The 23,069-nt window shown below is 40.4% G+C and overlaps 1 protein-coding gene and 1 long non-coding RNA gene across 2 annotated transcripts in view; one reads left to right on the top strand and one right to left on the bottom strand.

Annotated features, from left to right (window-relative positions):
- Positions 1 to 139: 139 nt before the first annotated feature.
- On the top strand, positions 140 to 3,788 carry LOC135090113 (uncharacterized). Its single transcript, XR_010261766.1, has 2 exons — positions 140 to 278; positions 892 to 3,788. It is a non-coding gene; the product is annotated as an uncharacterized LOC135090113 (long non-coding RNA).
- Positions 2,143 to 23,069, bottom strand: part of LOC135090110 (muscle calcium channel subunit alpha-1-like) — a 248,598-nt gene continuing 227,671 nt past the window's right edge. Inside the window, exons 40-47 of the mRNA XM_063986464.1 lie at positions 20,817 to 20,911; positions 18,709 to 18,807; positions 16,191 to 16,259; positions 13,636 to 13,733; positions 11,556 to 11,654; positions 7,799 to 8,950; positions 6,674 to 6,807; positions 2,143 to 6,503 (exon numbers count right to left, since the gene is read on the bottom strand). Of these exons, the coding sequence (XP_063842534.1) occupies positions 6,792 to 6,807; positions 7,799 to 8,950; positions 11,556 to 11,654; positions 13,636 to 13,733; positions 16,191 to 16,259; positions 18,709 to 18,807; positions 20,817 to 20,911 (1,628 nt within the window). The 3' untranslated portion in view covers positions 2,143 to 6,503; positions 6,674 to 6,791. The remainder of the gene's footprint in view (positions 6,504 to 6,673; positions 6,808 to 7,798; positions 8,951 to 11,555; positions 11,655 to 13,635; positions 13,734 to 16,190; positions 16,260 to 18,708; positions 18,808 to 20,816; positions 20,912 to 23,069) is intronic.

The following is a 23,069-nucleotide window of genomic DNA, read 5'->3' as shown; positions in this document are numbered from 1 at the left end:
AATTAATAAAATAATACTCGAATTTTATGTCTATATATGTTATGAAGATTCGTAACATAAATTTGTTTTCTGAAATGTAACAAGAGATTTTCTGGCACAGTGCAGGCAATGTCAAAACATCCACCAGGCAAGACGGGCCCTCCGCCCTTTGTTGACAGACGAGATCAATATTTATATTGGCAATAAGCACTCCCCACACTCTTCACATGCATAAATCGTGGCTCATAAGTGCACATTTCCACCCAAGCGCTGATCTCTCTAAATATAATAGCTTCTATGTATGTATGTCAAGTTCACTCTTCTGAGATAATGGGCTGAAAAGTTTTGCTAATAATTTGCCTACCATTGTTTATTTTATTATTAACTGTAGTAATGTTAGTAGATATTCAGGATGATCCTTTTGACCTTTCTTTAAGGAATGGCACCTCTGCAAGCCCTTTCTTTGTTCTTTTTGTTGTCCTAGGCCAGTGACCATCTTACATAAATAGATTTAGAAATGTAACTTTCAGAAAAATCCATCATAATATTTGGTACTCTTGAAGAGAGATAAACATTTAATAATGGTATTATTTTAGCTTTTCACTAGTCTCAACATGGCTTCTCGGCAGTAGTGGAGGCATGGGATCCCCACCTGGCTGGGCCACATTCGGCGGGTCTGAGTTGCCCCTAACCTAACCTATCCTCACTTGACCTGGTAACACTGCAAGGAAAATACACAACTGGCAATTCAGACTTGCCGGACGTGGCCCAGCCAGCTGGTAAGGCCATGTCTCTACTAGTGCCAGCTTCTCGTCAGACAGAGCTTCTCATTGAGCTATTTCAACCTCATATATACCTACCGGAAATTATTTATAATGCTGACAGCGACTTTTAAGTACATATATTTTTCAGGGAAGCCAGCTCGCTCATCCCTGTGACAACGCTTGGACAAGAAATCCACTCATGTGATGGAATTCTTATCCTTTGCCAGTTAAGTTAGTTTGGTTAGGTTTAGATTAGTTCAGTTAGGTTAGGTTGTCATTTTGGTTAGAATAGGTTAGTTTTGTTAGGTCTGGTGTAACTTGATATTTCATGGTCCTAATCTAAACTATCCTACCCTGACATTCCTAACCTCCAGTATAACATATCAGTTAATTAAACCCAAGAGAGAAATAAAAAGCAGAAAAGTAATTATATATTTTCCTCTGTGTGAATAAAATAATTATATCTATTTCACTGTCCTAACTCCTCCTAATCTGTTGTAGCCTAACCCCTGGGACAAAATATCAATGAAATGACCCAGGCAGAAATTTAAAAACTGCCAAAATTAAACTTTTTAAAATGTAAAGAAATGGATCAGGTGAAGTAGAAGGCAGTCATCCCTCTATGCTGGCTTCACCTCTCACTTATTATAAGCCAAACATGTCATAATATGGAGCCACATGACTAAGCTTTCACATCTGCTGGTCAGATGTATCCACCATTGCCTGATTTTAGTGTGATGAAGGTTTAAGTAGTAAGTCATTGTCCATCTATCCTATTCATGGTCTTCCTCTTAATGTTACATCTTGTTCACCTATCATTCTTCTACCATTCTCTCTCTACATGTAGATACAAGCGAGCCTAACGCTCAGTACTCTGCTTGATCAGATCTCTCTCCTCTAACAGCAGTTCTTCACATTTCATAATTTTTCTCTTGATTCATAAATATTACACCATGCAAATTACTCAGATACCTCGTTTCAATTATGGTCAATCTTCTCTCCTCTCCTCCTCATATTTCATGTTTAAGCACCATGCAGTCTCTTTGGAACCACTGCAATCTCATGATATCTTTTTTGCATTCATTCTAAGCAATCTAGAACCTGTATGCACTCTGTTCATCCCTCCTCCCACACCTTTTTTTACTTCATTCATAGATTAATATATATTCATTTTCCTATACCAACATGCACTCTAAGGTACTTGAAACAATATGAAATTTCCCCTTTAAATGTTTCTAAATAATCCTAAGTTGTGATGTTATAATGTACAAAAATACACTGTGGAAAGAACAGCTAATCAAAGATTAGAACTGAGCTGGAAAATCCAAATTCTTGTCTTTCTGTGTTATTCTGCCCATCTCTCATCCATCACTGAAGGAAACAGCAAAGACAAGCATTATTACAAGGTTAGGCTTTTATTCCAAATGAGAACTGCTACAACACTGTATAAATTATGACGAGAATTGGCAAATGTAAACTTGTGATTGTTCCTCCCACACAGTTCTGGATCAAACATACACATAACAAGCAAAACAAAGTTATCTTTTGGATGAGAGTGAGAATTGAAAAGTGTATTGGTAAAGTAAGGGAACAGTGTCCAAGGTGGGTGAAATAATGATCAAGAACTTCAAGGGAAGAACGTGGAAGCAGATCGAGGGAGCCGCAGTCCAGCGGCATTCAGCGCTCTGCAAGTTGAGCTTCTTTACGAATATTCAACAAATGATACACAGTACATATTAAAAAGTCGACAGAGCGCCTGCAAATGGAGATAAAGTTTGCTGGGAAATAAACCATAAAGGTCTTTGCCAACACATGTCGGGTACTCGGGTGCTCCCAGCGGCAGGGGGGGGTGGGGAGCACACAGTCGCTCTCAGAGAAATTCATTATTACAAAAGGTCACTGTTGAGATGCCGTCTCCACCATTGGGGGATGGCAACTCACATCAGCATTGTTTTTCTCCCAGTATATGTGTTTTAATTACAAGTAGATGAAGTAGTAAAATTATGTAGAAAATAAGTCCCCACTATCCTGTGGTGACTACAATTCACCTTGAGATACATACAAATATTTCCACAATAACAATGTTTGTGCAGTAAGACATATTGTCACTTTTTATATGTAAAGGTTTACATTGTGCTACTTACTCCTTGGTAGGAAAAAAAGAAAAAAAGATTATTATTTTCCACATCTAATACTGACCTCATATAAAAACTACTGTAAAAAATGTGGCCACTCTGCAAGTTGGGTCACTAAATGGCCTTGCCTGTTGTCACTGTACAGAGCTGGTGGTTCACTCTTGTTCACCAGTAGATTTATAAACAAATTGCAATAGCTGTACGACAGAGTCCATGGAACTCCAGGTGGAGGTGAGCTGATGTTGTCAGAACTCAAAACAGTTCATGGTGGCATAAAAAAAAAACGACAAAAGGGCCTCATAACCCTTCTGCCGATAGGAGCAACTCAGATGCATCACAGGTGTCGTGCCAAGTCCCTAAAGCGGGAACTTCCTTACTTAATACTTTTGGCGGCAGACTTTATTCAAAAATGCCAGAAAAAACATCAGGATCGTTCCGAGGCAGGTACTGACAGTGGTCGAGTGGGTGTCTGTTTGTGCAGAACATGAGGGACACCTGTTTGATGCATCTCTGGGTTGCCTGATGTGGTGTGTGAGGTGATGCTTCTCTTGTAACAAAACTCGATAAAGCACTTCAGACATCGACGTCGAGAGGAAACTCCCCACCTGAAGTGTCTGTAGGGTGAGTGATCCGTTCATATGCTTCTGCCAAACCAGCCTCTCCTGCACTCACACGAGGGGAGCAAGTGAATCCTTTTTACAGTTTGTGGTGATAAAGGAACGTAAGACCTATGGGAATGCTAAAGATATATACAGTCTGAGGAGTTTTTTGTACAGATTTATAAATTCTAGCTTTATTAATTAGAAATGTAAAATATCTTATAATATGCCATAGCAAGCTTGGGTAATGTGACTCTATATATCTTTCAGCATCAGGGGGATGAAAGGGGGCCAAGCCTGGTGATGGCCCACCTCTTTCCCTGCCCAACACAGCTCAACAAAGTAGTCAACATGAAAGGTTACATATTTTTATATAATTTTATAACACAACTGTATCCCAGAATGGCCTGCTAAAAGTTATCTGATATTTAACTGTCAACAGCAAAGGTTGCTTGGTCATTATTTATGTGGGAACAGAATGCGAGTAAGTCATGAAGCACCAGAGACCTTGGAAGATGTATTTGTTAACCTAAATTGTTTTACAAGCTAATAAATTACCAAGGGAAATTAAAGTAACATAATGAATATAAGCTAACTATGATCATGATAAAAATGTATCTGCAATATCATCGATAAATATTGTCGGTAAAATCTCACTTTTCAACTTCCATCTAAAAGGTTCTCCAGACAAGAGGACTTGCTTCACCTGCTGCCTGTGAAGAGACTTACTGGGGTGTTTCTGATCCTCTTCTGGGACACAAAACAGATGGCTGGAGGAGGGGTGGGGACACATGCGGCTAATGCCACATCACCACCACCACATCCCAACCACCAACACAGAGAACTTGAAAAATATGGGGGAGCAAAACTAATTTGATAAGATATAAATTACTTTGAATTTACTCTCAAATGACTGGTGTGCACCTTTTCCAAGTGAAGTATGGCAATAGTACACATGGCAATTCTAAAGTGTAAGAGTTAAGAGATATATCAATTTCATAAGAGACACTGAAGATAAAAGTTCAAACACATCATATTTAAATTTCTTAGAATTTATGATCAAGAGAACAGTTTAGCTTTTCTCCCCTATTTTCCAAAAACTCTAACACTGAGGTAAAAAATATGTCTATGAACATTACAACGAACTTTATATTCTTTTAATAAAACTAACAGTCCTACGGAGTCATCTAAAAGGAATTTATACATCATAACAAATGTAAAATTAAAAACAAGATTCCATATCTTGCTTTTCCAAATATGAATACCAATCAGACAACAGCGGGTGCAAAACCCATCCAGCCTCACTCGGCCTCCCAGAGGTAAACAAAACTGGAGACACCGCTCTCTCCACACACCACTGAGCCCGATCGCAGGGGACACAACATTATGCTGAAGGTTGGTCATTACACTTGGTCTCAATGTCCTGATAGAGCTCTGGTTCTTCTGAGCTCCCCTGTGACATACACTTACCCTCCCAACACAAGTAACACACTTACTTAGGGAGAAAACTCTTATCACAAGCCCGAGTTTGTTGTGCTTCTCCTGCGTGATCTTTTGTTTGCTTTTAGTCAAATTGATTGGAATTTGAATTTTTAACTCAAAACTTTTATCAATTTACTTGAAGACAGTATAAACTTTAGTAACTGGGCTAAGTAGTGTGTTTTGTTCTGATAAAAAGTATTCACGCGTGTTTCTAGGATCACAGGATGATATCGCTACTCTGCTACAACAATACAGTAACAAAGACCCACATTTGAAAATTATGCAGGCCAAACACCAGCTTCCAGCTGGCTGGCTCAGGAAATAACTCAGGAAACAACTAAAAAATCATGGAAAAGTTGTAATCCTAAGAGAAAAGGAAAGCTAGAGATACAATAATTATGGATGACGCAACATGACTTCTGTACCTTTCATTGAAACTTGAGAGGAAATAACAACAGGTTATCACAATTGAGAGAGGCACTTTGGGTTAATAAGTTAACCCCTACTCAAATGTGTAGAGGTTATACAGCAATGGTTTTATCCACGTGCTGGTTCTCATAGCCTGAGGATTATGAGGGAATATGACCTGTGCGTGCGTGCGTGCATGTGTGTGGCGCCCGAGTGTGCTCAGAGCCTGCGTCCTGCTGGCCAGGAGCCACGTGTCCAGTGACTTCCCTCATGTGCAATACTTGAGGGAACTCCAGACTCATTAGATCTCCCAAAAGCTACATGTGAATCTTTTTAAACCAGACTAAGGAACCAACAAAACCAGATTTTAATTATTCTCTGTTGTCCCACACATGTGAGCTCATCCAACTGCATGCTAGCATGGCAAGGTTGTACATTCAGCCGACTGTCTGTGGCTGTAGTTAACAGTTCAGCAGTGTTTGTGAGGCTTCCACAGTCTTGAAGTTTTTCCTCAGAGGAGGAAAGGAAGTCACCTTGACAATGTCATGTTTGACAGCACATGGCCTCCTCTTATCCTCTTGCCTTCCAACAAACAACTTTAGCAAGCCTTATTTTGCTGGTGAGCCCAGAGTGGTGCCTCCCAGGGCAGAGGTGGCCTTGGGGTGGGTGTGGCGGGGAGGTCCTCTGCTGCAGCACGACTCTTGCCCCTCATGGCACTGCCCACTGGGAGGCCCCTTCACGAGGTCTCCAGGCAGTGCCACAGGGCATTAATATATATATATGTAAATATGTATATATATTAAAAAAGGCTGGAAGAGAATGATTGAACACACAGATGAACCACCATATAACAGATCAGGATGCTAATGCACACATTACTTCTATAAGGGTGATTGATGGTCATATGAGGAATCTTGGTTCTGACGTCTGACAGGCCCCCGGGAGCCTCTCTCCCTCAGAGGGCGATCAGAAGAGGCCTCCTCAGAGGTCAGTTCCTGCTGGGAGGCCGACAGGATATTGTGGGCTGCACGGTCCATCTCCTCAGAGGTCATCTCTAAGGCCTCTGCTATCTCCCTCGAAGTTGTGCGTACAAAGTCAGGATCACAGTATTTCCCCAAACCTTGGTCAGCCAACACCTGCAACACCACCATTTATAAGGAGGCTTGTACAGCAGCCCAGTCATGAAGTTTAAAAGCCTCAGAGTCTCCTTTGAGTATCTTACCTGAAGACAATGTGTTAATGTGCACATTCTCTTATGTTTATTGTATTGATGAAGTGTTTCACAGGTGAAAAATAAGTGACTCACCCGACCAACCAGACTTTCCGCGGAGCCCACCACCTCAGAGTATGGTCTGGAAACACTCCTGGGACTGCTGGGCACACTCTGGGAGTGGCGGTCACCCCCAGGCAAGCTCCCATTGCTCTCACTGTGAGAGGTCGCTAGGAGAAAGAAATAAAGTTAGGGACATTCCTCTGGAGCTTCTACATTTCAACAATTTTGGTTTTCAGGAAAATTGTCTTGTTATTTTCATGAAAATGTGAGCATCTAGTGAATATTTTGTCAAAGAAACACCTCTTACATATACTCTACCTATATCTTGAGTATAGCAGCATGCCTAAATAATGTATGCGTTCATATGTCAGAAAAAGACAAATTATTGGATGAAATATATGTGCAGAAATAAGACTTCCACCGCTGACCTGTCAAATTGGAAGTTGAGGATCATGAGAGGAGAGACGAAAGGTGGACCATGATGAAGAGAAACAATTCATGTCTGTGTGTTGTCTCAGAGAGTTTGAATAAGTGTGAGAGTCTACTCTGGCCTAAAGATCTACTCTGTCTATGTACAGATCTAAGGAAATTAAAAAACTCTACAAAGAAAGCTCAAAAAAGGAATAAATCAAAAAGCACTTAGAAAAGTCTGCCACAGTAACATGACAATCTTACTTATTGTTAAATATTAGGTGCAAAATTTCCCTTGACAAATCTCGAACAGCAATTGCATGGCAGTCATTCATTTTAAAAATTAGTAAAAATAATTAAGTACAAAATTCTTGAACCCCTTAAGTGTACGAAGCAAAATGCCTTCCCCCCATAAAAACACTGCTCTCAGATTATTGCACTTGACTCATTTTGTGTCTACTAAACATGCAATATTAGTGGTGTGAACTTGTGCCTGTGTAGGTCAGTCCAGAGCTGAGGCAAGCAAAACACGCAAGTTAGAACCACAAAGCACAAACATCAAAACTCGACAAATTTGAAATCACTGAAAAGAGAAGACGCACATGAAATACTTTGACAATACAAGGTGAAGCACAAAATGGAGAACTGCCAGCACATCAGTGGCTTGACGCAAGTACGGACGCACTTACAGCTTTATGACAGAGGCACAAGCCCTCTTGAGAGAGAGCAGAGGAAGGGGAGAGTTACCTAAGAGAGAGAGAGAGAAGGGGAGTAGTGGGGGCACAGCCATTACGAGGGTGGGGGAGTCCGCATACTCCCACATTGCCACAGCACACGTCCCAGTCTAAGGCACCAGCAAACACACCAGCGGAAGGCGGAGACAGCTTAAGAGTTGACACTGATGATGGAAGAACACAGTGGTGGAGATGGTGGTGGTGTTGGTGGTGAAGAGGGTGGTGGCGGTGGCGACGGATTGATCGGTGAGTGGAAGGTTGTGGTGGTGAGTGTGAGGACTGGGGAGGATGTTGGGTAGGGTTATGGTGGTGGTTGTGGTCAGAGTCCTCAGGCATGAGGCGATGATACTGGTGGATCTGTCTGTGGTGGCGGTGGTGGCGGTGGTGACGATGGGTACAGTCTGTGTGTGGATGACAGGGGAGTTGACGATGTGCTGGATGGTGAGGGGCATGGTTGGGGGTTGTGTGGGGCCCGCACTGGGGGAGGCTGTGGGTGGACAGCCCAGAGGAGAGCCCGGACTGATCCTCCGGGAGGGCGGCGGCCTGGGTGTGGGTGGGGGAAGTGAGGGGGAGTGAAGTCTCCATCTCAGAATCGGAGTCTGAGCTAGAGGGACGGAAGTTCTCCAAGGAGCGGTGAAGGGAGGGGATGGGGAGGCGGGGAGGGGCACGCAGGGAGCGCCGGTGGAAGGAATTGGGGAGGGGGCGGGGCAGGACTCGGGGCGAGGGGGAGTCGCAGGGCCGCAGGGAGGACACGTGCTGCAGCAGCGCCTGCACTGACAGCAACTGGCCCGAGGGCTCTTCCTGCCCCCTGCGGGCAGAGGCTGGGGGGGCCGGGCGCCCCCTGCGGATGGAGGCGGGGGTTGTGGGGCAGGAGAGGTGGGGCCCCTCGGGGTTGGGATGGCGCGGGGTACCTCGGCCATGGAAGGAGGCCCGGAGGCCTCGCCTGAACGGGGCTGAGCCGGAAGAGGAAGAGGACTGGTGGACGATGCCGGCCACAGCCAGTGCCTGTGCATGGGCCAGACGCAACCCGTCCGCGATGTTGCTGAAGCTCCGGGACTGAGCGTCCTGCCGCCCGATGCAGCCCAGACCCCATGAGTTGGTGGAGGTGCGGCGGGGAGGTGGCGTGGGTGGCTGTGGCCCCTCACTCAACTCCTCGTCACTCAGGCTACAGCAGTGAGTTTGGTTAGTAGATAAGTCACACAGGCATGCATGCATACATGATAAACACACACACACAACACACTTAGTATAGAGATCTGTTTTGATGGTGGTGCTGTTAGTTGGAAAAGCTGAAGTAGCATCATCATCATCAGCAGCAGCAGGAACTAGAGTGGCAGTAGAGCCTGGAGAGGAGTGTAAGGCGGCTCAGCCCACTGGATGCCATGCGGGCCAAGGGGAAGTGTTAGTAATAAGCATCTTCAATGGACCGTCCTGGACCAACACCACTACTTGCTCTTGTCTCAACACACTGCAACCTGAAGATCTGTCCATGAACACAAGTCCGAGATACTGTCAGTGTGGCAGAGCTGAGTGGGTGGTGGAGGTCCAAGGTGGCCCACAAGACTCAAAGTCACCACTGCTGCCTCATCCTTCTCCTTACCATGGTAGTTGGGTGTCAAATACTGCATCTGCTTACTGAAAATTAAAAGTGAGTTAATGAGTATGTGTCCAGCACTTCAACTCGTTCCTTATGCATACATGAAGTCGATAAAAGTATGTCAATATTACAGTCCATTGTCTATTTCTTCATAGCTTTCAGTTGGAGCCTAGGCAACTTTTGTAACCTTGCTGCTGATTGGAAAGTGACCTAATCAATCCCACTTACTGTAAATGACAGCCTCTCTACACTACAAGTTTTACTTGTATTAAGAGTGAGTGTATCTGGTATGATGCAGTGTGAGGCACTGCTGCATCTAGAACTGTGTGAGTGTGTGCATTATCCTCAAATCCAGTGTGAAATAGCAGTGTGGAGGTGTGGCACCAGTGCAGTGTGATGCAGTGCTGTGTGGCAGAAGTGGCAATGCCACAGTAGTGAGATAACTCACATTTGTTTGTGTGCATTTCTGCAATGCAGTGGCACAGCTGCTGTTTAATGTGAGACAGGCCTTTCTCTCCCCCTCTCTCGCATGCAAGTCTAGTGTTGCTGTGTGTATGTGGGGGACTGGTTGACTGAGCCACTGTCCAATCAGCAGCAAGGTTGTAAAAATAGCTTAGGCTCCAGTTGAAAGCTATGAATGAATAGATTATAGCAATACTGCACAGCAACATATGAACTGTACCTCACTATATTTAACTACACTTAAACTTTAGCTAGGAAATGAGCTGAAGCAAATATTTTAATTACATGTATACTAAATATATAACTATAGCAGGAGAATATATCTATATCTACTGAATTTCACAAGAAAATGTTTGACAAAGTTATATTTTTTTTCTTGCATGACTAGATATTTCTCAATATCACACACTTTTGGGGATTTTCATTAAATACACAAAAATATATATTTCAGTTACCTATGTTTTCTGTCAAAAAATCAATCAAAATCAGATTTGTTTATTAAAAGGATTCTAACATGACTCAATGCTTGAGCACTGTCATGGTAGGAGCTACATAGGAGCTACATTTGAAAACATCTTTATAATTATAGTCTATTTAATCAAAATGAATTGGCTATTAAACTACTTACTGTTTTCACCCACACATGCCTGCATACTTGTTATTCTAATCCTGGTTCTGTTCACCATTAAGCATTTTTTTCCATCCTTGCAGCCATTTATTCAGTTTTAACATTCTAGAGTACTTCCATAGAGACACAATGTAGGAACAGCTGCTATAGGTATGACCACTACAGATAGTGACTGATTCTTGGAGCTATGTAAGTCATGGGCTTCTTGTGGCTTTGAATGAAGCCATGTATGTGGATATTATTAGGGTAAGCTTTCATTCTGTTTGTATGTATGCACCATCTGCTGAGGGCATATGACCAAAGCTATACAGTTATACCACTGTGAGGTTTAAAAAAAGAGTAGGTGAAAGAAAGAGATTAAAGAAAAAACTCATAGGGAATTGTTCAATCCCTTTGGCTGGCTTTGTTAAAATAAAAGGCAATGTGGCTACATTACAGTATTAAAAGTCAGGCACCTAGATGCCACAAGGCAGAGACAGAACTTTCAGGTGGGTAAGTACAGTACATAATTTAAATTCCTATGAAACACTATATATTCATAACTATACAAACAATATGTGAAATAATGCTTAGTCTAACCAGCCCATCTGATGGACAAAATGATGAACTACACTAGGTTTTGGGACTACTAAACACCCAGAGACTGCCTTCCTGGCAGGCCAACTTGCAGTCTCTTGACTCCATGACACATTTTCATGCACACAACAACACCAGCAGCATCTCAGGACCCACCAAGCCACCTGGGCAGGAACATGACATAACAACACATAAGTCTGTGCAAAGAAGGTGAGGAGCTCAGCCGTGCAGGCAGAGCAATTAAGGAAAGCAAGGGTGGAGTGAGTGACCATGATGGTGGTGGTGCTGGTGGTGGTGGTGGTGGTGAGGACAACCAGCATTAGTATGTGCCCTGAGGTGAAACACAGACAACAAAATGATACTAAGATGAAAAAACATTGTTGATGCAACAGAGGTAGCACAAACATACACGCAAATGCACACACACGCACACACATACACGCACAGAGAGCATTATCTGACCATCTTCCAGCAAGACTGTCAAAGAGAAGCTGTAAGTTTACTTACTCTTTAATAACCAGGTTGGATCTGCGTTCTGGATCTCCATTCATGATCCTGAGGGGCCGCATGGGGATCCCCTCCTCATCCTCCCCAAGAGACTGAGAGCTAGTGGGGAGAGGGCCGAGGGGGCAGGTCAGAGGGACACATGCAGTGAGCCAACACACGCCACTTGCCACCCACACACACCACCAATAAGTATCTACTGCTCAACATTAATAGTATCACATTTATAGTAAAGTATTTATAAATGACAAGTGTACATCTGAACTGTAAGTGTTTGGGTGTAATATATAAAAAGTAAGCCAAGAAATGCAACTACAAACAGTGTGCTTCAAAAGATATAAAAGATATGTGTACATTTATATTCAAACAAATTTATTCATGTAGTACATGAATATGTTTACAAAATAAATTTCTTTTCAGAAGACAAAATAACCCAATCTGGATTATAAAGCATTTTTCATTTAGTGGCAAAAGGCCTGTACTGAAGTAGCAAAATTGTGTTTAGCTGCCTTGTACACCACCAACCACTGACAGACTGAATCATTGCTTTCTTTACAGTGCTGTGACTCTTGAAGGTTTTTTGGGCAACTGCCTGACAAACATCATGAGCAAAGAAGAAGTGAACACTGAGTGCACATCAATTACTGAAGGTGCACAGGATTTATGGTCTGTCCCAAGACAAGATGTACTTGTAAGGGACATCAGAGATGAAATAATGAAGCCATTGCATCACTAACAAACTGTTGCTCACACGGCACTGCATCACCAAATAAACAGTTAATGGCACAGACTGCATGACTGTCTATTTAGTGAGCAACAGCATAAAACATTGCTGCTGAGGGAAGCTTGGCTTGTTCATGGTTGACCCACAAGTTCTTAAGTGGATGCAGAGGACCAGACATCAAGCATTCTCGAGTTAACAGTAAATGCACAGGAGTTAACACTGAGTGCATAAAAGTGTGTGGTGGGTGTACTGGTGTTTAGCATCAAAGTTTTGGAGAAAGAAAGAAGTGCATGTTACCAGCCATTTTGCACGATTAGTGTTTGAGGCAGACACACCAGGTAACATGTTGCCAGGTGTTGTGAAGAATTAGTCCAGTGGGTCTTTAGCTCATTAAAGGAAAGAATATAAGTATTTTATATGAATAGCTTTGAGGCAACTGGAGTGAGATTTTAATTAGTGAGGTAAAGGAAATACACAATTTTAAATGGTGCACTGTTGAAATCAAGATGTATAAAGTCTACAATATGTGAGTAAAGGAAACAACACTACCTTTACCTGATGTGAAATAAGAAAAAAATATATATATATGGTACAAATAATATAGTCGAGAAACATCAAAAAATTTAATTGGTTTGTTATAATGGGAATAAGCATAAAAGCCAGAAATAAAATAACTACAGCCTCTGATGGCAACCTACCTTACTCTTAGTAGAAGCTTGCGTGGTACCAATGCTTAAACTACATCACACATTTGAAGAAATTAAAGAAAATTAAAATTACCTGCATTGTACATTCCAGGGCACCTTTCCACCCACCAGCCACATTTACCACCAAACTGCCACATGTCATGACCCATGCGCACAGCCATGCATCACAGCCACACACACATATACACGCAGACACATACATATGCACACACACACACACGCACACACACTCACGTACACACAAGCAAAGAAAACACCTAGCTTGGAGCATTAAGGAAACAGAGATGAAGAGAAAAATTAAAAAATCAACTTAAGAAAACACACTTAAGAGCAGCAAGAAAAGGCTCAATACACTTCATCAAATTATCACAATGAGAGAGAGAGAGAGAGAGAGAGAGAGAGAGAGAGAGAGAGAGAGAGAGAGAGAGAGAGAGAGAGACAGAGAGACAGAGAGAGAGAGAGAGAGAGAGAGAGAGAGAGAGAGAGAGAGAGAGAGAGAGAGAGAGAGAGAGAGAGAGAGAGAGAGAGAGAGAGAGGTACTTAAGAAAGAGTGAGGAAGAGAAAAATAAATCAAAATAGTTACCTGTGCCAATAAAACAAGACCAGCTGAATGATTAACCTGCAAGTCTCAAGTCACAGGTGTGTCACTAACCTCTCAAGGGGAGTTGGGGGCCGGTGAAGAGTGTGATTGAGCGCTGTCTTCTCATTGGAGTGAGCGGGGGAATAGGAGAGTGAGTTGGTTGGGGAGATCTGCAAATGCCAAGCAGAAAATTTTAAATTTTCAACAGTTCCCTCATACTAACAGATTCCTTGTGTGATTGTTGGGGGGGGGGAATATAAATGGGAGAAAATTACTGTTGAAATACACATAGGGGAAAATATAAATGTGGTGATAGAATATTAATAAAAGATTTGAGTACTACAAAGATAAGTGTACTACTGTAGTAACACATCAATTGGCTTTTCATACATCATCAGAAGAGGAGGGCAGGACAAGATATATTAAACAAACAATGGAATTACAAATAGTTTACATCTAGTCATTTGAATAAGTAAACACAGATTGAGTGATAGAATATTGCAGGATAACAAACAGATACTACTGATATAAGAGTCCAGAAGGCCTTTATGGGTTGAGGGAGTCACATCTATAGAATATTATCTCTGTATCCCATAGCACACAATACTGCAAGAAATGACTAAGCACCTTTCTGTGTTTCTCCTTTTCATAGCTGGTATCTGTACTAGTGTTTAATGGCATAATTAAGTTGCGTGTTATATCAAGTAGTTTTTTACTTTTACATATGAATGTTTACAAGTATTTTTTTATTTTTTTTATTATGTGTTGTATCAAATAGCCTTTTACTTTTACTCATTTCAGTTGGGTTACATGAAGTACCTATATTTTTTGTCAAGAGTTATGAGAAGTACAAGTTGGAGAGTGAACAAGTGAGTTATAAAATGGATAATGGGAGCTATCTTGAGAAATTATGCAAAACCCTGAGGAAAATATGAATATGAATATGAATGGACTTTTCATGTAAAGGACTTTCTAATTGATGAGTAAGGGAGCTCATAATACTTTTTTAAGTGAGTGAGGGAGACCTTAAGGATGACTGGTATTAACACCTTCAAGAATAGAGCAACTGGTTCTCAAAAAACTAAACTGACTAATAATTTCTTCAATCAAATATTTACATTAACATTTTTTTTCTAACCATGTGGTACATACTGACAATTTCTTGTCTCTTAATTCCTACGTTATTCAGTTATTATATTAGAATAATCACAACTGCTTCATGTGAGTGGCAAAATCATTCTCACAGTCTTACATTAGAATCAAATTTCTACTGTTATATTGAAAGGTGTTAGAACACAGTAGTTTACTCAAATTTTGTAAAAGAAAAGTAAGTTCAGGAGCACACACAAATCAAAGTCTACCATATCACTAAAGATAAGAAAGTAACAAAAGGCAGTGAAAGAGCAAGGATCACGTCAGAGGGCATGTTCCCTCAGTAGGTCAGCGCAGTGTAAGGACACCTCACACCTGTGTTGTAAAGTCCTGACAGCAGTGAAGATACTGCAACACTTTATTGTTTATTAAGGTTCCTAAACATTATGATTTTCTTGGACATAGTCTTTTTTTTATAAGATAATATGTAACTGAAATACTTAGAATTTTAAATGTAACTATATTTTGCTTAAAAGTTATTCATCTTATAGAATAGATCATATGGCAGGAAGCAGCTGATTCATGGTACATCTGATAGTTGTGCGCACTGTTGTAGATAACAGAACAATGCCTATTCCTGCCTGTGTAGTCTCAACTCTCGTGAGTGCAAGATACAGTGCTGATTCCTCAGAACCTAAATTTCTTGCCAAAAATTATTGTGATGTTCTAGAATGGCCTGATAATGGCAGAGATCTAGATTCCATTGAAAACTGATGAAAACTACAAGATGAGAATGAAATAAAAATAAGCTAATGTTCAGACTTTATAATTTCAGCAGCTAATCAGAATCCTCAACACTATGTGAACCTTGTATATTTTCCAAAGGCTTGTTAACAGCATGTGAAAATATAGTTGAGGTAAAAGCATCAAAGTTTCCACTCAGAAACTGCTCTGAGCTAGGACTGAACTGAACTATAGAGCCATCCATTCCGTGAGAGAGAGAGAGAGAGAGAGAGAGAGAGAGAGAGAGAGAGAGAGAGAGAGAGAGAGAGAGAGAGAGAGAGAGAGAGAGAGAGAGAGAGAGAGAGAGAGAGAGAGAGAGAGAGAGAGAGAGAGAGAGAGAGAGAGCCATGAATGTTGATAGATTGAAGGAGGCTGGTGTACCAGTAAAAACTATATATTGTATTAATTCACACACAACTCTACATTTAAAGCAGCACAGATAATGCAATGTAATTTTCTTCCAGTGTACTGAAGGCTTATGTAAATCTTCTTAAATTTGAATTTTTAGTAAAACTTTCTTGGTGAGTGAGAGAAGTTAGTTATTATTCACTGTATCTATTTCAGCAAAAATGAATTCTGGGAGAGATATAACTTAATGGCTTTATTTTCAGTGAAAATAACTTATTTTTGAAAGAAAAATGAACTGGCACTTTACAACCATCACTTGCCAGAAAAAAGTGCTCCTGGTCTCTCCCAGAGTTCTTTCTCTAAAGGGTATGAGTGAGCCACGCAAAACAAGAATTCTATCTCACCGGCGGTCTCACCATGTTCATTATTTGGTTGTTAACCTTCAGAATTACTGGGTGCAAGATTTTACCCGTCTGGAAGATGAAGGTTTAGATGCACCACTTGGTGGTTCAATGCACTGTGCCTCCTATCACACTAGTGTCTCTATGAAACATGAAGTGTGTGTCTTCAACTGAGTACAATGTAAGGGTACAATATTTCATCAGTGTTCTGTTCATTACAAGGGAGTCATTTCACATTAGAAGCTGCACTCCACTCAGATTCATTCACTGAAAAAGAGATTTTGACTGACTGTTTTACTCTGAGTGCAATTTCTAATCTGGAAAGCCTCAAATATCAGCCTGTGGTGTACCATGTGTATATGAGATTCAAATATTTGTTTACTTTCAGCATTCCTTCCCTGAACAAAATAACAGAGTGCAACAAAGATTTCCAGCCACTCACTGTCAGGCATAGTATGGAGAACACAAACCTTCCATTCCTTGAATATATTCATAATACATTCCTTCATTCACTTATATTCACCATGCAACATAAGGAAAACATCCATTCCTCTACCTTACTTATGACCTCAGTCTTACTTGAAACTAAACAACAAATCACACTAATTGCTTTCTTTGACATACATGTCACAAATATAATTTTACTGCTTTCATGTTCAACCTGTAATAAAATAAATGAATACAGAATATGTTATGTCATTGTAAGAGCCATATGGAGAAAGAACCAAATAAATAATTTAGTTATCATTATACCTGGAAAATATAGAGATAGATAACAAGAAATTTTTGTAAGGAATTACAGTAAATACATCACAGCTGAAAGAAAAATGTTACTGCATGAATCCCATAAATCATCCAATCTACATACTTCATAAAACACAACAGAAAGAAAAAAGTTGTCAATCCTCCCAAAATATTAACCAGTATCCCAAGGTACTAAAGACATCAATCTCCCTCACTGGTAAGCTGATATCACACCACCACACAATCTCACAGCATTTGTACTACACTGTGTCAATACAAGTACAAGCTACTCCAACACCTGGTCCTGCTTCTGGACCAGAATTTTCTGTTAAGTTAGTACAGTGAGCTAAAGGGCAGCTAAGGTAGATAAGCTCATGCAACAAAGGGAGAAAACGTCACCACACCATAACATTCTCCCCTGAACCAGTCTGCTTGTGGCTCATCTCGTACGTACATTGTGCAGGAACCTCAGGGGTGTCGGGGGAAAAGGAGGTGGGAGGCCTTCGGGACACATGCAAGTGTTTGCAAGCAGAATGGATCTCAAACCATAAATCAAATGATAATGGTAATGTTACAGCCATAACTGATAACCTGAAGTCCCAATTACAAAAAATTTGGTGGGACAGTGAGGATGATGCCAATTTTGGAGGATACGTAATAAAAACACGAAGATCAGTATATGCAAAGGCTGTAACGCATGAGCCATTTCAGTGAGTACAGTGTGCCGAGGCAACTTACTGAAGACCAGCATTATCCACTGCCTTACACTGGGGGACTCTGGGTCATGTCTTTCTTCATTCTGAGGTTCAGTGTGGCAAGTAGAGAGCCTTACATTGCCAAGGTTGATCAAATTAGAACTCTTCAGAAGGAATACATATCACTGACAATAAAGGAAGAAGAGGGAAGAAGGTGCACGTTTAATGCAGTATTGGACCCTTTATTCAGATATTTTCAACTGGATATGTTTCAAATACCAGCTTGCACTAAAACATTATTTACTGATGTTTTCATTACCTTTTTCAAACTCTGCTCACACATACCTCTTGACCACTTTCACAAAACTGCAGGAAAACCTTAGGATGGCAAAACTGCTCAAAGCAGGACATGATTTTATGACACTAGAGAAATTTCATGGTGGGCCTAAGCATGAGCAGATGTGTCTTGTGATGTGCCTGTTGTAGAAATGTCTCAATCTTTGGGTGTCATTGGGTGTCAGAGTAAAAGGAGTATGTATGCTATGAAAATTTGCTACAGCAGACATCTAGGAAAGACAAGAAAAAGGAGGTGTGCTTCAGTAGCCTCACCTACATCAGTCTTCACAGATAAATGTTTAATTCTAATAATTTGTAAAAACTGATATTGGTCAGACATAAGCACCATATCTTTCCCATTGTGTTTTCTCTGCCAAAATTTAGCTGCACCAAGCTGTCAAGCAAATCATTAAGTAATAGCAAGTTTTTCTCACAGCTCATTTATTCATTTATTCTTTTTTAACTATATTTTTTTTCAGTTACCATCAATTTCTGAAAATGTACCCAAATGTCACTTTAGCATGTATTAAGTGTGCCTGGTCTTTTATGCAGCAGTGTTGTCTTACATCTAACCGTTGCTGCTAGTCTGGCAACTCTCAGGTCTGAAATATTGCTGATAAATGGTCCAATACTGTGCTTTCAAACTCTACAGGTATCACGAATACACGGCTATACTTCTCCACTAGATCCTCCCTGAGTTCCCAGAGTGATGCCGGGCTATGGAGGAATGGTTCACTTGGGCTCACCTTGGAGTGCTGGCCAGAGTTGACACGGAGTGACCGGGTCCGCTGCAGACCTTTGACTCTCATAGAAGACCAGACGGATCCGAACAAGGAGTGGTTACGCTAGAAAACCATCAGTGGGAGGTTACTGTTAGGTGCTCCATGAGGAGGGAAGGAGGTGGGACGGTGCTAGATTACTGCATTGTGGGCAGAGGTAATGCCAAGACTGGTAGAGGGAATCTTTAAAGTGGTGAGAGAGTACAGGAGTCTGAGGAACTGTTTACCACAAGAAAGAAGGAAACCTTAATTCATTGTTTTATTACCACACAATATCCTTTGTAACTGGAGATTTTTTTTTTTTTTTTGGACAAATGAAGAAGGCTAGCCAAGAGCTAAAAACATCAAAAGTCCATTTAATTACTACTCTTTTAAAAGTTGAGTAGAAAACTTTTCTTTCAAAACAACAAAGTAAAAATAAAATATATCATCTATGTAAAGCCTTTTTCTATGGGTATTAATTACTTTGAGAATTATTTTTTATTAGCTTTTCCATAACTGCACAGAGGCTACACTGGAATGTCTGTCAAATAAGCCTCATACATACACTCATGATTTTAGTAATAGTTCCATATGAAACATCCCCAAGCTCCTGCTCTGACACTGCCTTCAGGGGAATCAAAATGTTGAACTGGCACTTAAACTTAAAGAAACGCAGTTAATCATAAGAAACTTTAAATGGCAGACTTAAAAGAACACAGTTAATGAAAAGCAGCCCCCCAAAAAGGATTATGGTCTTTTAATTCACACTTGCAATCAACATCTGCTCAGATATTGGTATATAGAAGCCCAATTCCTTATTGCAAAATTTGGAACTTAGAAAAATAAATATATACTGTGCAGCTGCATCTGACTATTTCATATGTAGTCATCATGTAGAGCTAGCAGCTTAATTACACTTCTTGAAAGCATATCAGTGGTGCTTGGCTTCACCACAGTTAAAAGTCTTTTGTATTCTTAATCTTAATGTATGACCAAAACTATTCAATATTTCTTTGTTTTCTCATGGTGTTTTGCTGATGGTATTATATTTTTTTTCAAGGATGAAAATAAAAATTTTCAGAGAAAGCTCCTAACCAATCAAAACACGAAAACCAAGAGAAAATAGAAAATGAAATGGTCACAATCAGAACTTTTCAGTTCAGAAAAGATCTACCAGCTACTATAAGATCAGGTTCATAAATGCAGACTGAATAGACTACAAAGTTCTGAGCTGAGGATCATTTAGAGGAGCTTCAACAAGAGATACAGATCTGAGGAGTGGACGCCGGCCTCTATAGAGTGTATCTGAGGAGTGTTAGTGAGGGCAAGGGGCAACTCACAGGGTGGGGGTGTGCTGCCTCACCTCACACCCTCACCTGCTGTCTTGCTCTTCCTCACTCCAGCATCATAATGCCATAATGCTACCTCTTGCCAACCTGCTTGCCTGCATACACACACACACACACACACACACACACACACACACACACACACACACACACACACACACACACACACTTGCACACACACTTGCACACACACACACACACACACACACACACACACACACACACACTTTTCTCTATTTTCTCTGAAAAACATGACTGTCTTACTATTGTCATCAAATATTCTTATTCCTTTTGGAAAATTTTAAAGGTCGCTATTTTCATTTTAATAGTTATTTTCATTATACACCTGAAACATTTAATATGAATGACATTATCATCAAAATCAGATTATTTTAACTTTCATTTTTCTGATTAATGATATAACAAAATAATAGATTTTATCCTACAACCTTATAATTTAACCTAACTTTTCTTTATTGCCCTAATTTGAATATACAAACTTTTAAAAGAAATAATACCTTTATTCACATTACTAAGACACAAATACCTATAATGTCCAACATTATTCTTTTTGGGAAATTTCATTCTCTAATACAGACTCTATGGAGTCTGTTGAGGATGAACAAATTTTAAAATCTCATGAATTAAACCACAGGAGCTTTGAGTAATCCTGCAGTCTTGCAAAACATGCCACAGATGGCATGATTGGCAGGCTGAGGAGAGGAAAGAGTTGAGGAGCCTTACCCGGTGCGTGGGAATGTCATCATCACGCATCTCATCCAAGTTACCCGAGATGGCGCGCTTCAGCTCTGGCCCAGCTTCATGCAGTGTCCTCAGACCTGGCAAAGGGATGACGAAAGACTTATCTAAGTGCAAAACATATTAATTCCACTACTTCATTGCATGTGTATATCTTATAAAGCAGGGGTGGCCAACCAGTCAATCGCCATCAACTGGTCAATCACAAGCATGTTTTATGTCGATCACACTACTGTACCTGTTAATAATTCATCCTTCAGAAGTTGCCATGCAAATAGCTGCAATAGCATATCCAAGTACTCATGATACTTGGATTATTATAGTTCTCTTTTTTCTGGGAGTAAGTTATATTTATATTCATAACGATGGACATGTCTGAACACCATACAATTATTTATAAAGATAGACTACTCCTGTGTTATCATGCACTGGCAGCCTTTAAGCCTGGGGGGAATTGGCGGAAACTGGCCAGTGGACAGGAACTGTATGCATTCGTACAGGAAGGTGATAGGTGATTGCTGTTAAACCTGATTTGTAAATTGTCATTACTTGTAGGGCCAGTGTGTGCTTTTGTTGGTTTACAAATACTGATGACTGTTAAATAAAAAGTTGGCTCAGAGTTAGGGTGTATTGTCTACACCCATGAATCATGTTGATAATTGTCAACACAAATATTAATTGTCATCTCTGTTCCCCCTGCAAGCCTCCACAGTTGTCAGCAAATGTTTGATGTGTAGAGGTGTTGGGATCAGTGTCTCATAAAGAAATGTTCTGACAGCTTGAAATAGTCACGTAATAATGAAATATTCCACATAGTCAATATTAAGGACGGAAAAAGCTGCATTTATTTTAGTTTCTTTCATTACATCAGTTGTAAAGTGTTGTTTACATTATTTCCTGTGAACAGCAGCATCAACCAGTACACATTAGTGACTAGTGCTGAAGCATAACTCTCCTGTGTAAGAGCGGCTTAACACTCACATAAAACGTTTTCATTTTCAAACAGGTTATTAACAGGTTATTAGACATCAATTGAACCAAAATGAATAGTGCTAGAACTGGATCGAGTGCTAAAAAAAGTGAAACTTACCATTTTCACAATGAGTGGGAGGAAGATTAGTTTTTACCATGAACAATTCAAAGTGTGTGTGTCTGATATGTCATGTATCCCCAGCACTGGTGAAGAAAGGAAATCTTGAAAGGCATTTCAAAAGTCTTCACAAGAAGTATGACAGTGATTTTCCTCCCAAAAGTGAGCTACGAAAAAGGAAAATTCGAGAACTGAAGGCACAGTATTCAGCACAACAAGCCCTTTTTACAGGAACGACTTCAAAATCAAAGGCAGCAACCACTGCATCGTTCAAGGTGAGCCGAGTACTCACAAAGCACAAAAAAACGTTTCAGGATGGAGAAATATTCAAGGAGGCTTTTCTAGAAGCAGCAGAATCATTGTTTGAAAATTTAAAAAACAAGTCTGAAATAATGTCTGCTATTAAAGAAGTCCAGTTATCAAGAAACACTGTTATGAGGTGCTGTGAATTTATGGCTGAGGATTTGGGTGAACAACTGAACAAGGACATATGTGAGTGTGTCTTCTTTTCATTGCAGTTTGATGAAACTACTGACATGATCGATACATCACAACTGTGGATTTTCATTAGAATGGTGTTCAAAGATCTGAGCACAAAGGAGGAATTGCTAAAGGTTCTACCATTAAAAAGGAGAAACCTGAGGTGAGAAAATTTTTCACACTTTCAGTGATTTTGTCAACAAGACACAGTTGCCAGTAAACAAGCTCGTATCAATGACAACTGATGGAGTACCTACGATGACTGGTCGGACCAATGGGTTCATTGCCCTTTGCAGGGGTGATGATAGATTTCCTGACTTCTTTAATTATCATTGTGTCATTCATCAACAAGCACTTTGTGGTAAAATGTTGAATATGACAGAAGTCATGGACATTTCTTTCAAGACTGTAAATTCAATTCAGGCCAGAAGTCTTCAGAGGCAACCGTTTTGAAGTTAGTTACAAGAAAGTGAAGCAGAACACTCTGATTTGTTGTTGCATACAGATATCAGGTGGCTAAGCAGAGGTAAATTTCTCCAAAGATTTAGAGATCTGCAACCTGAAATACAAGTGTTTTTGGCCTCAAAAGATCGGCCTTCTCATCACCCCCATATTGACAATGAAGAATGGCTGCTGGATTTAGCATTCTTAGTAGACATAACTGGTAT

Source organism: Scylla paramamosain, chromosome 34, assembly GCF_035594125.1.
Source record: "Scylla paramamosain isolate STU-SP2022 chromosome 34, ASM3559412v1, whole genome shotgun sequence".
Classification (NCBI taxonomy): Eukaryota; Metazoa; Arthropoda; class Malacostraca; order Decapoda; family Portunidae; genus Scylla; species Scylla paramamosain.
This window is presented reverse-complemented; position numbering and strand designations above follow the sequence as displayed.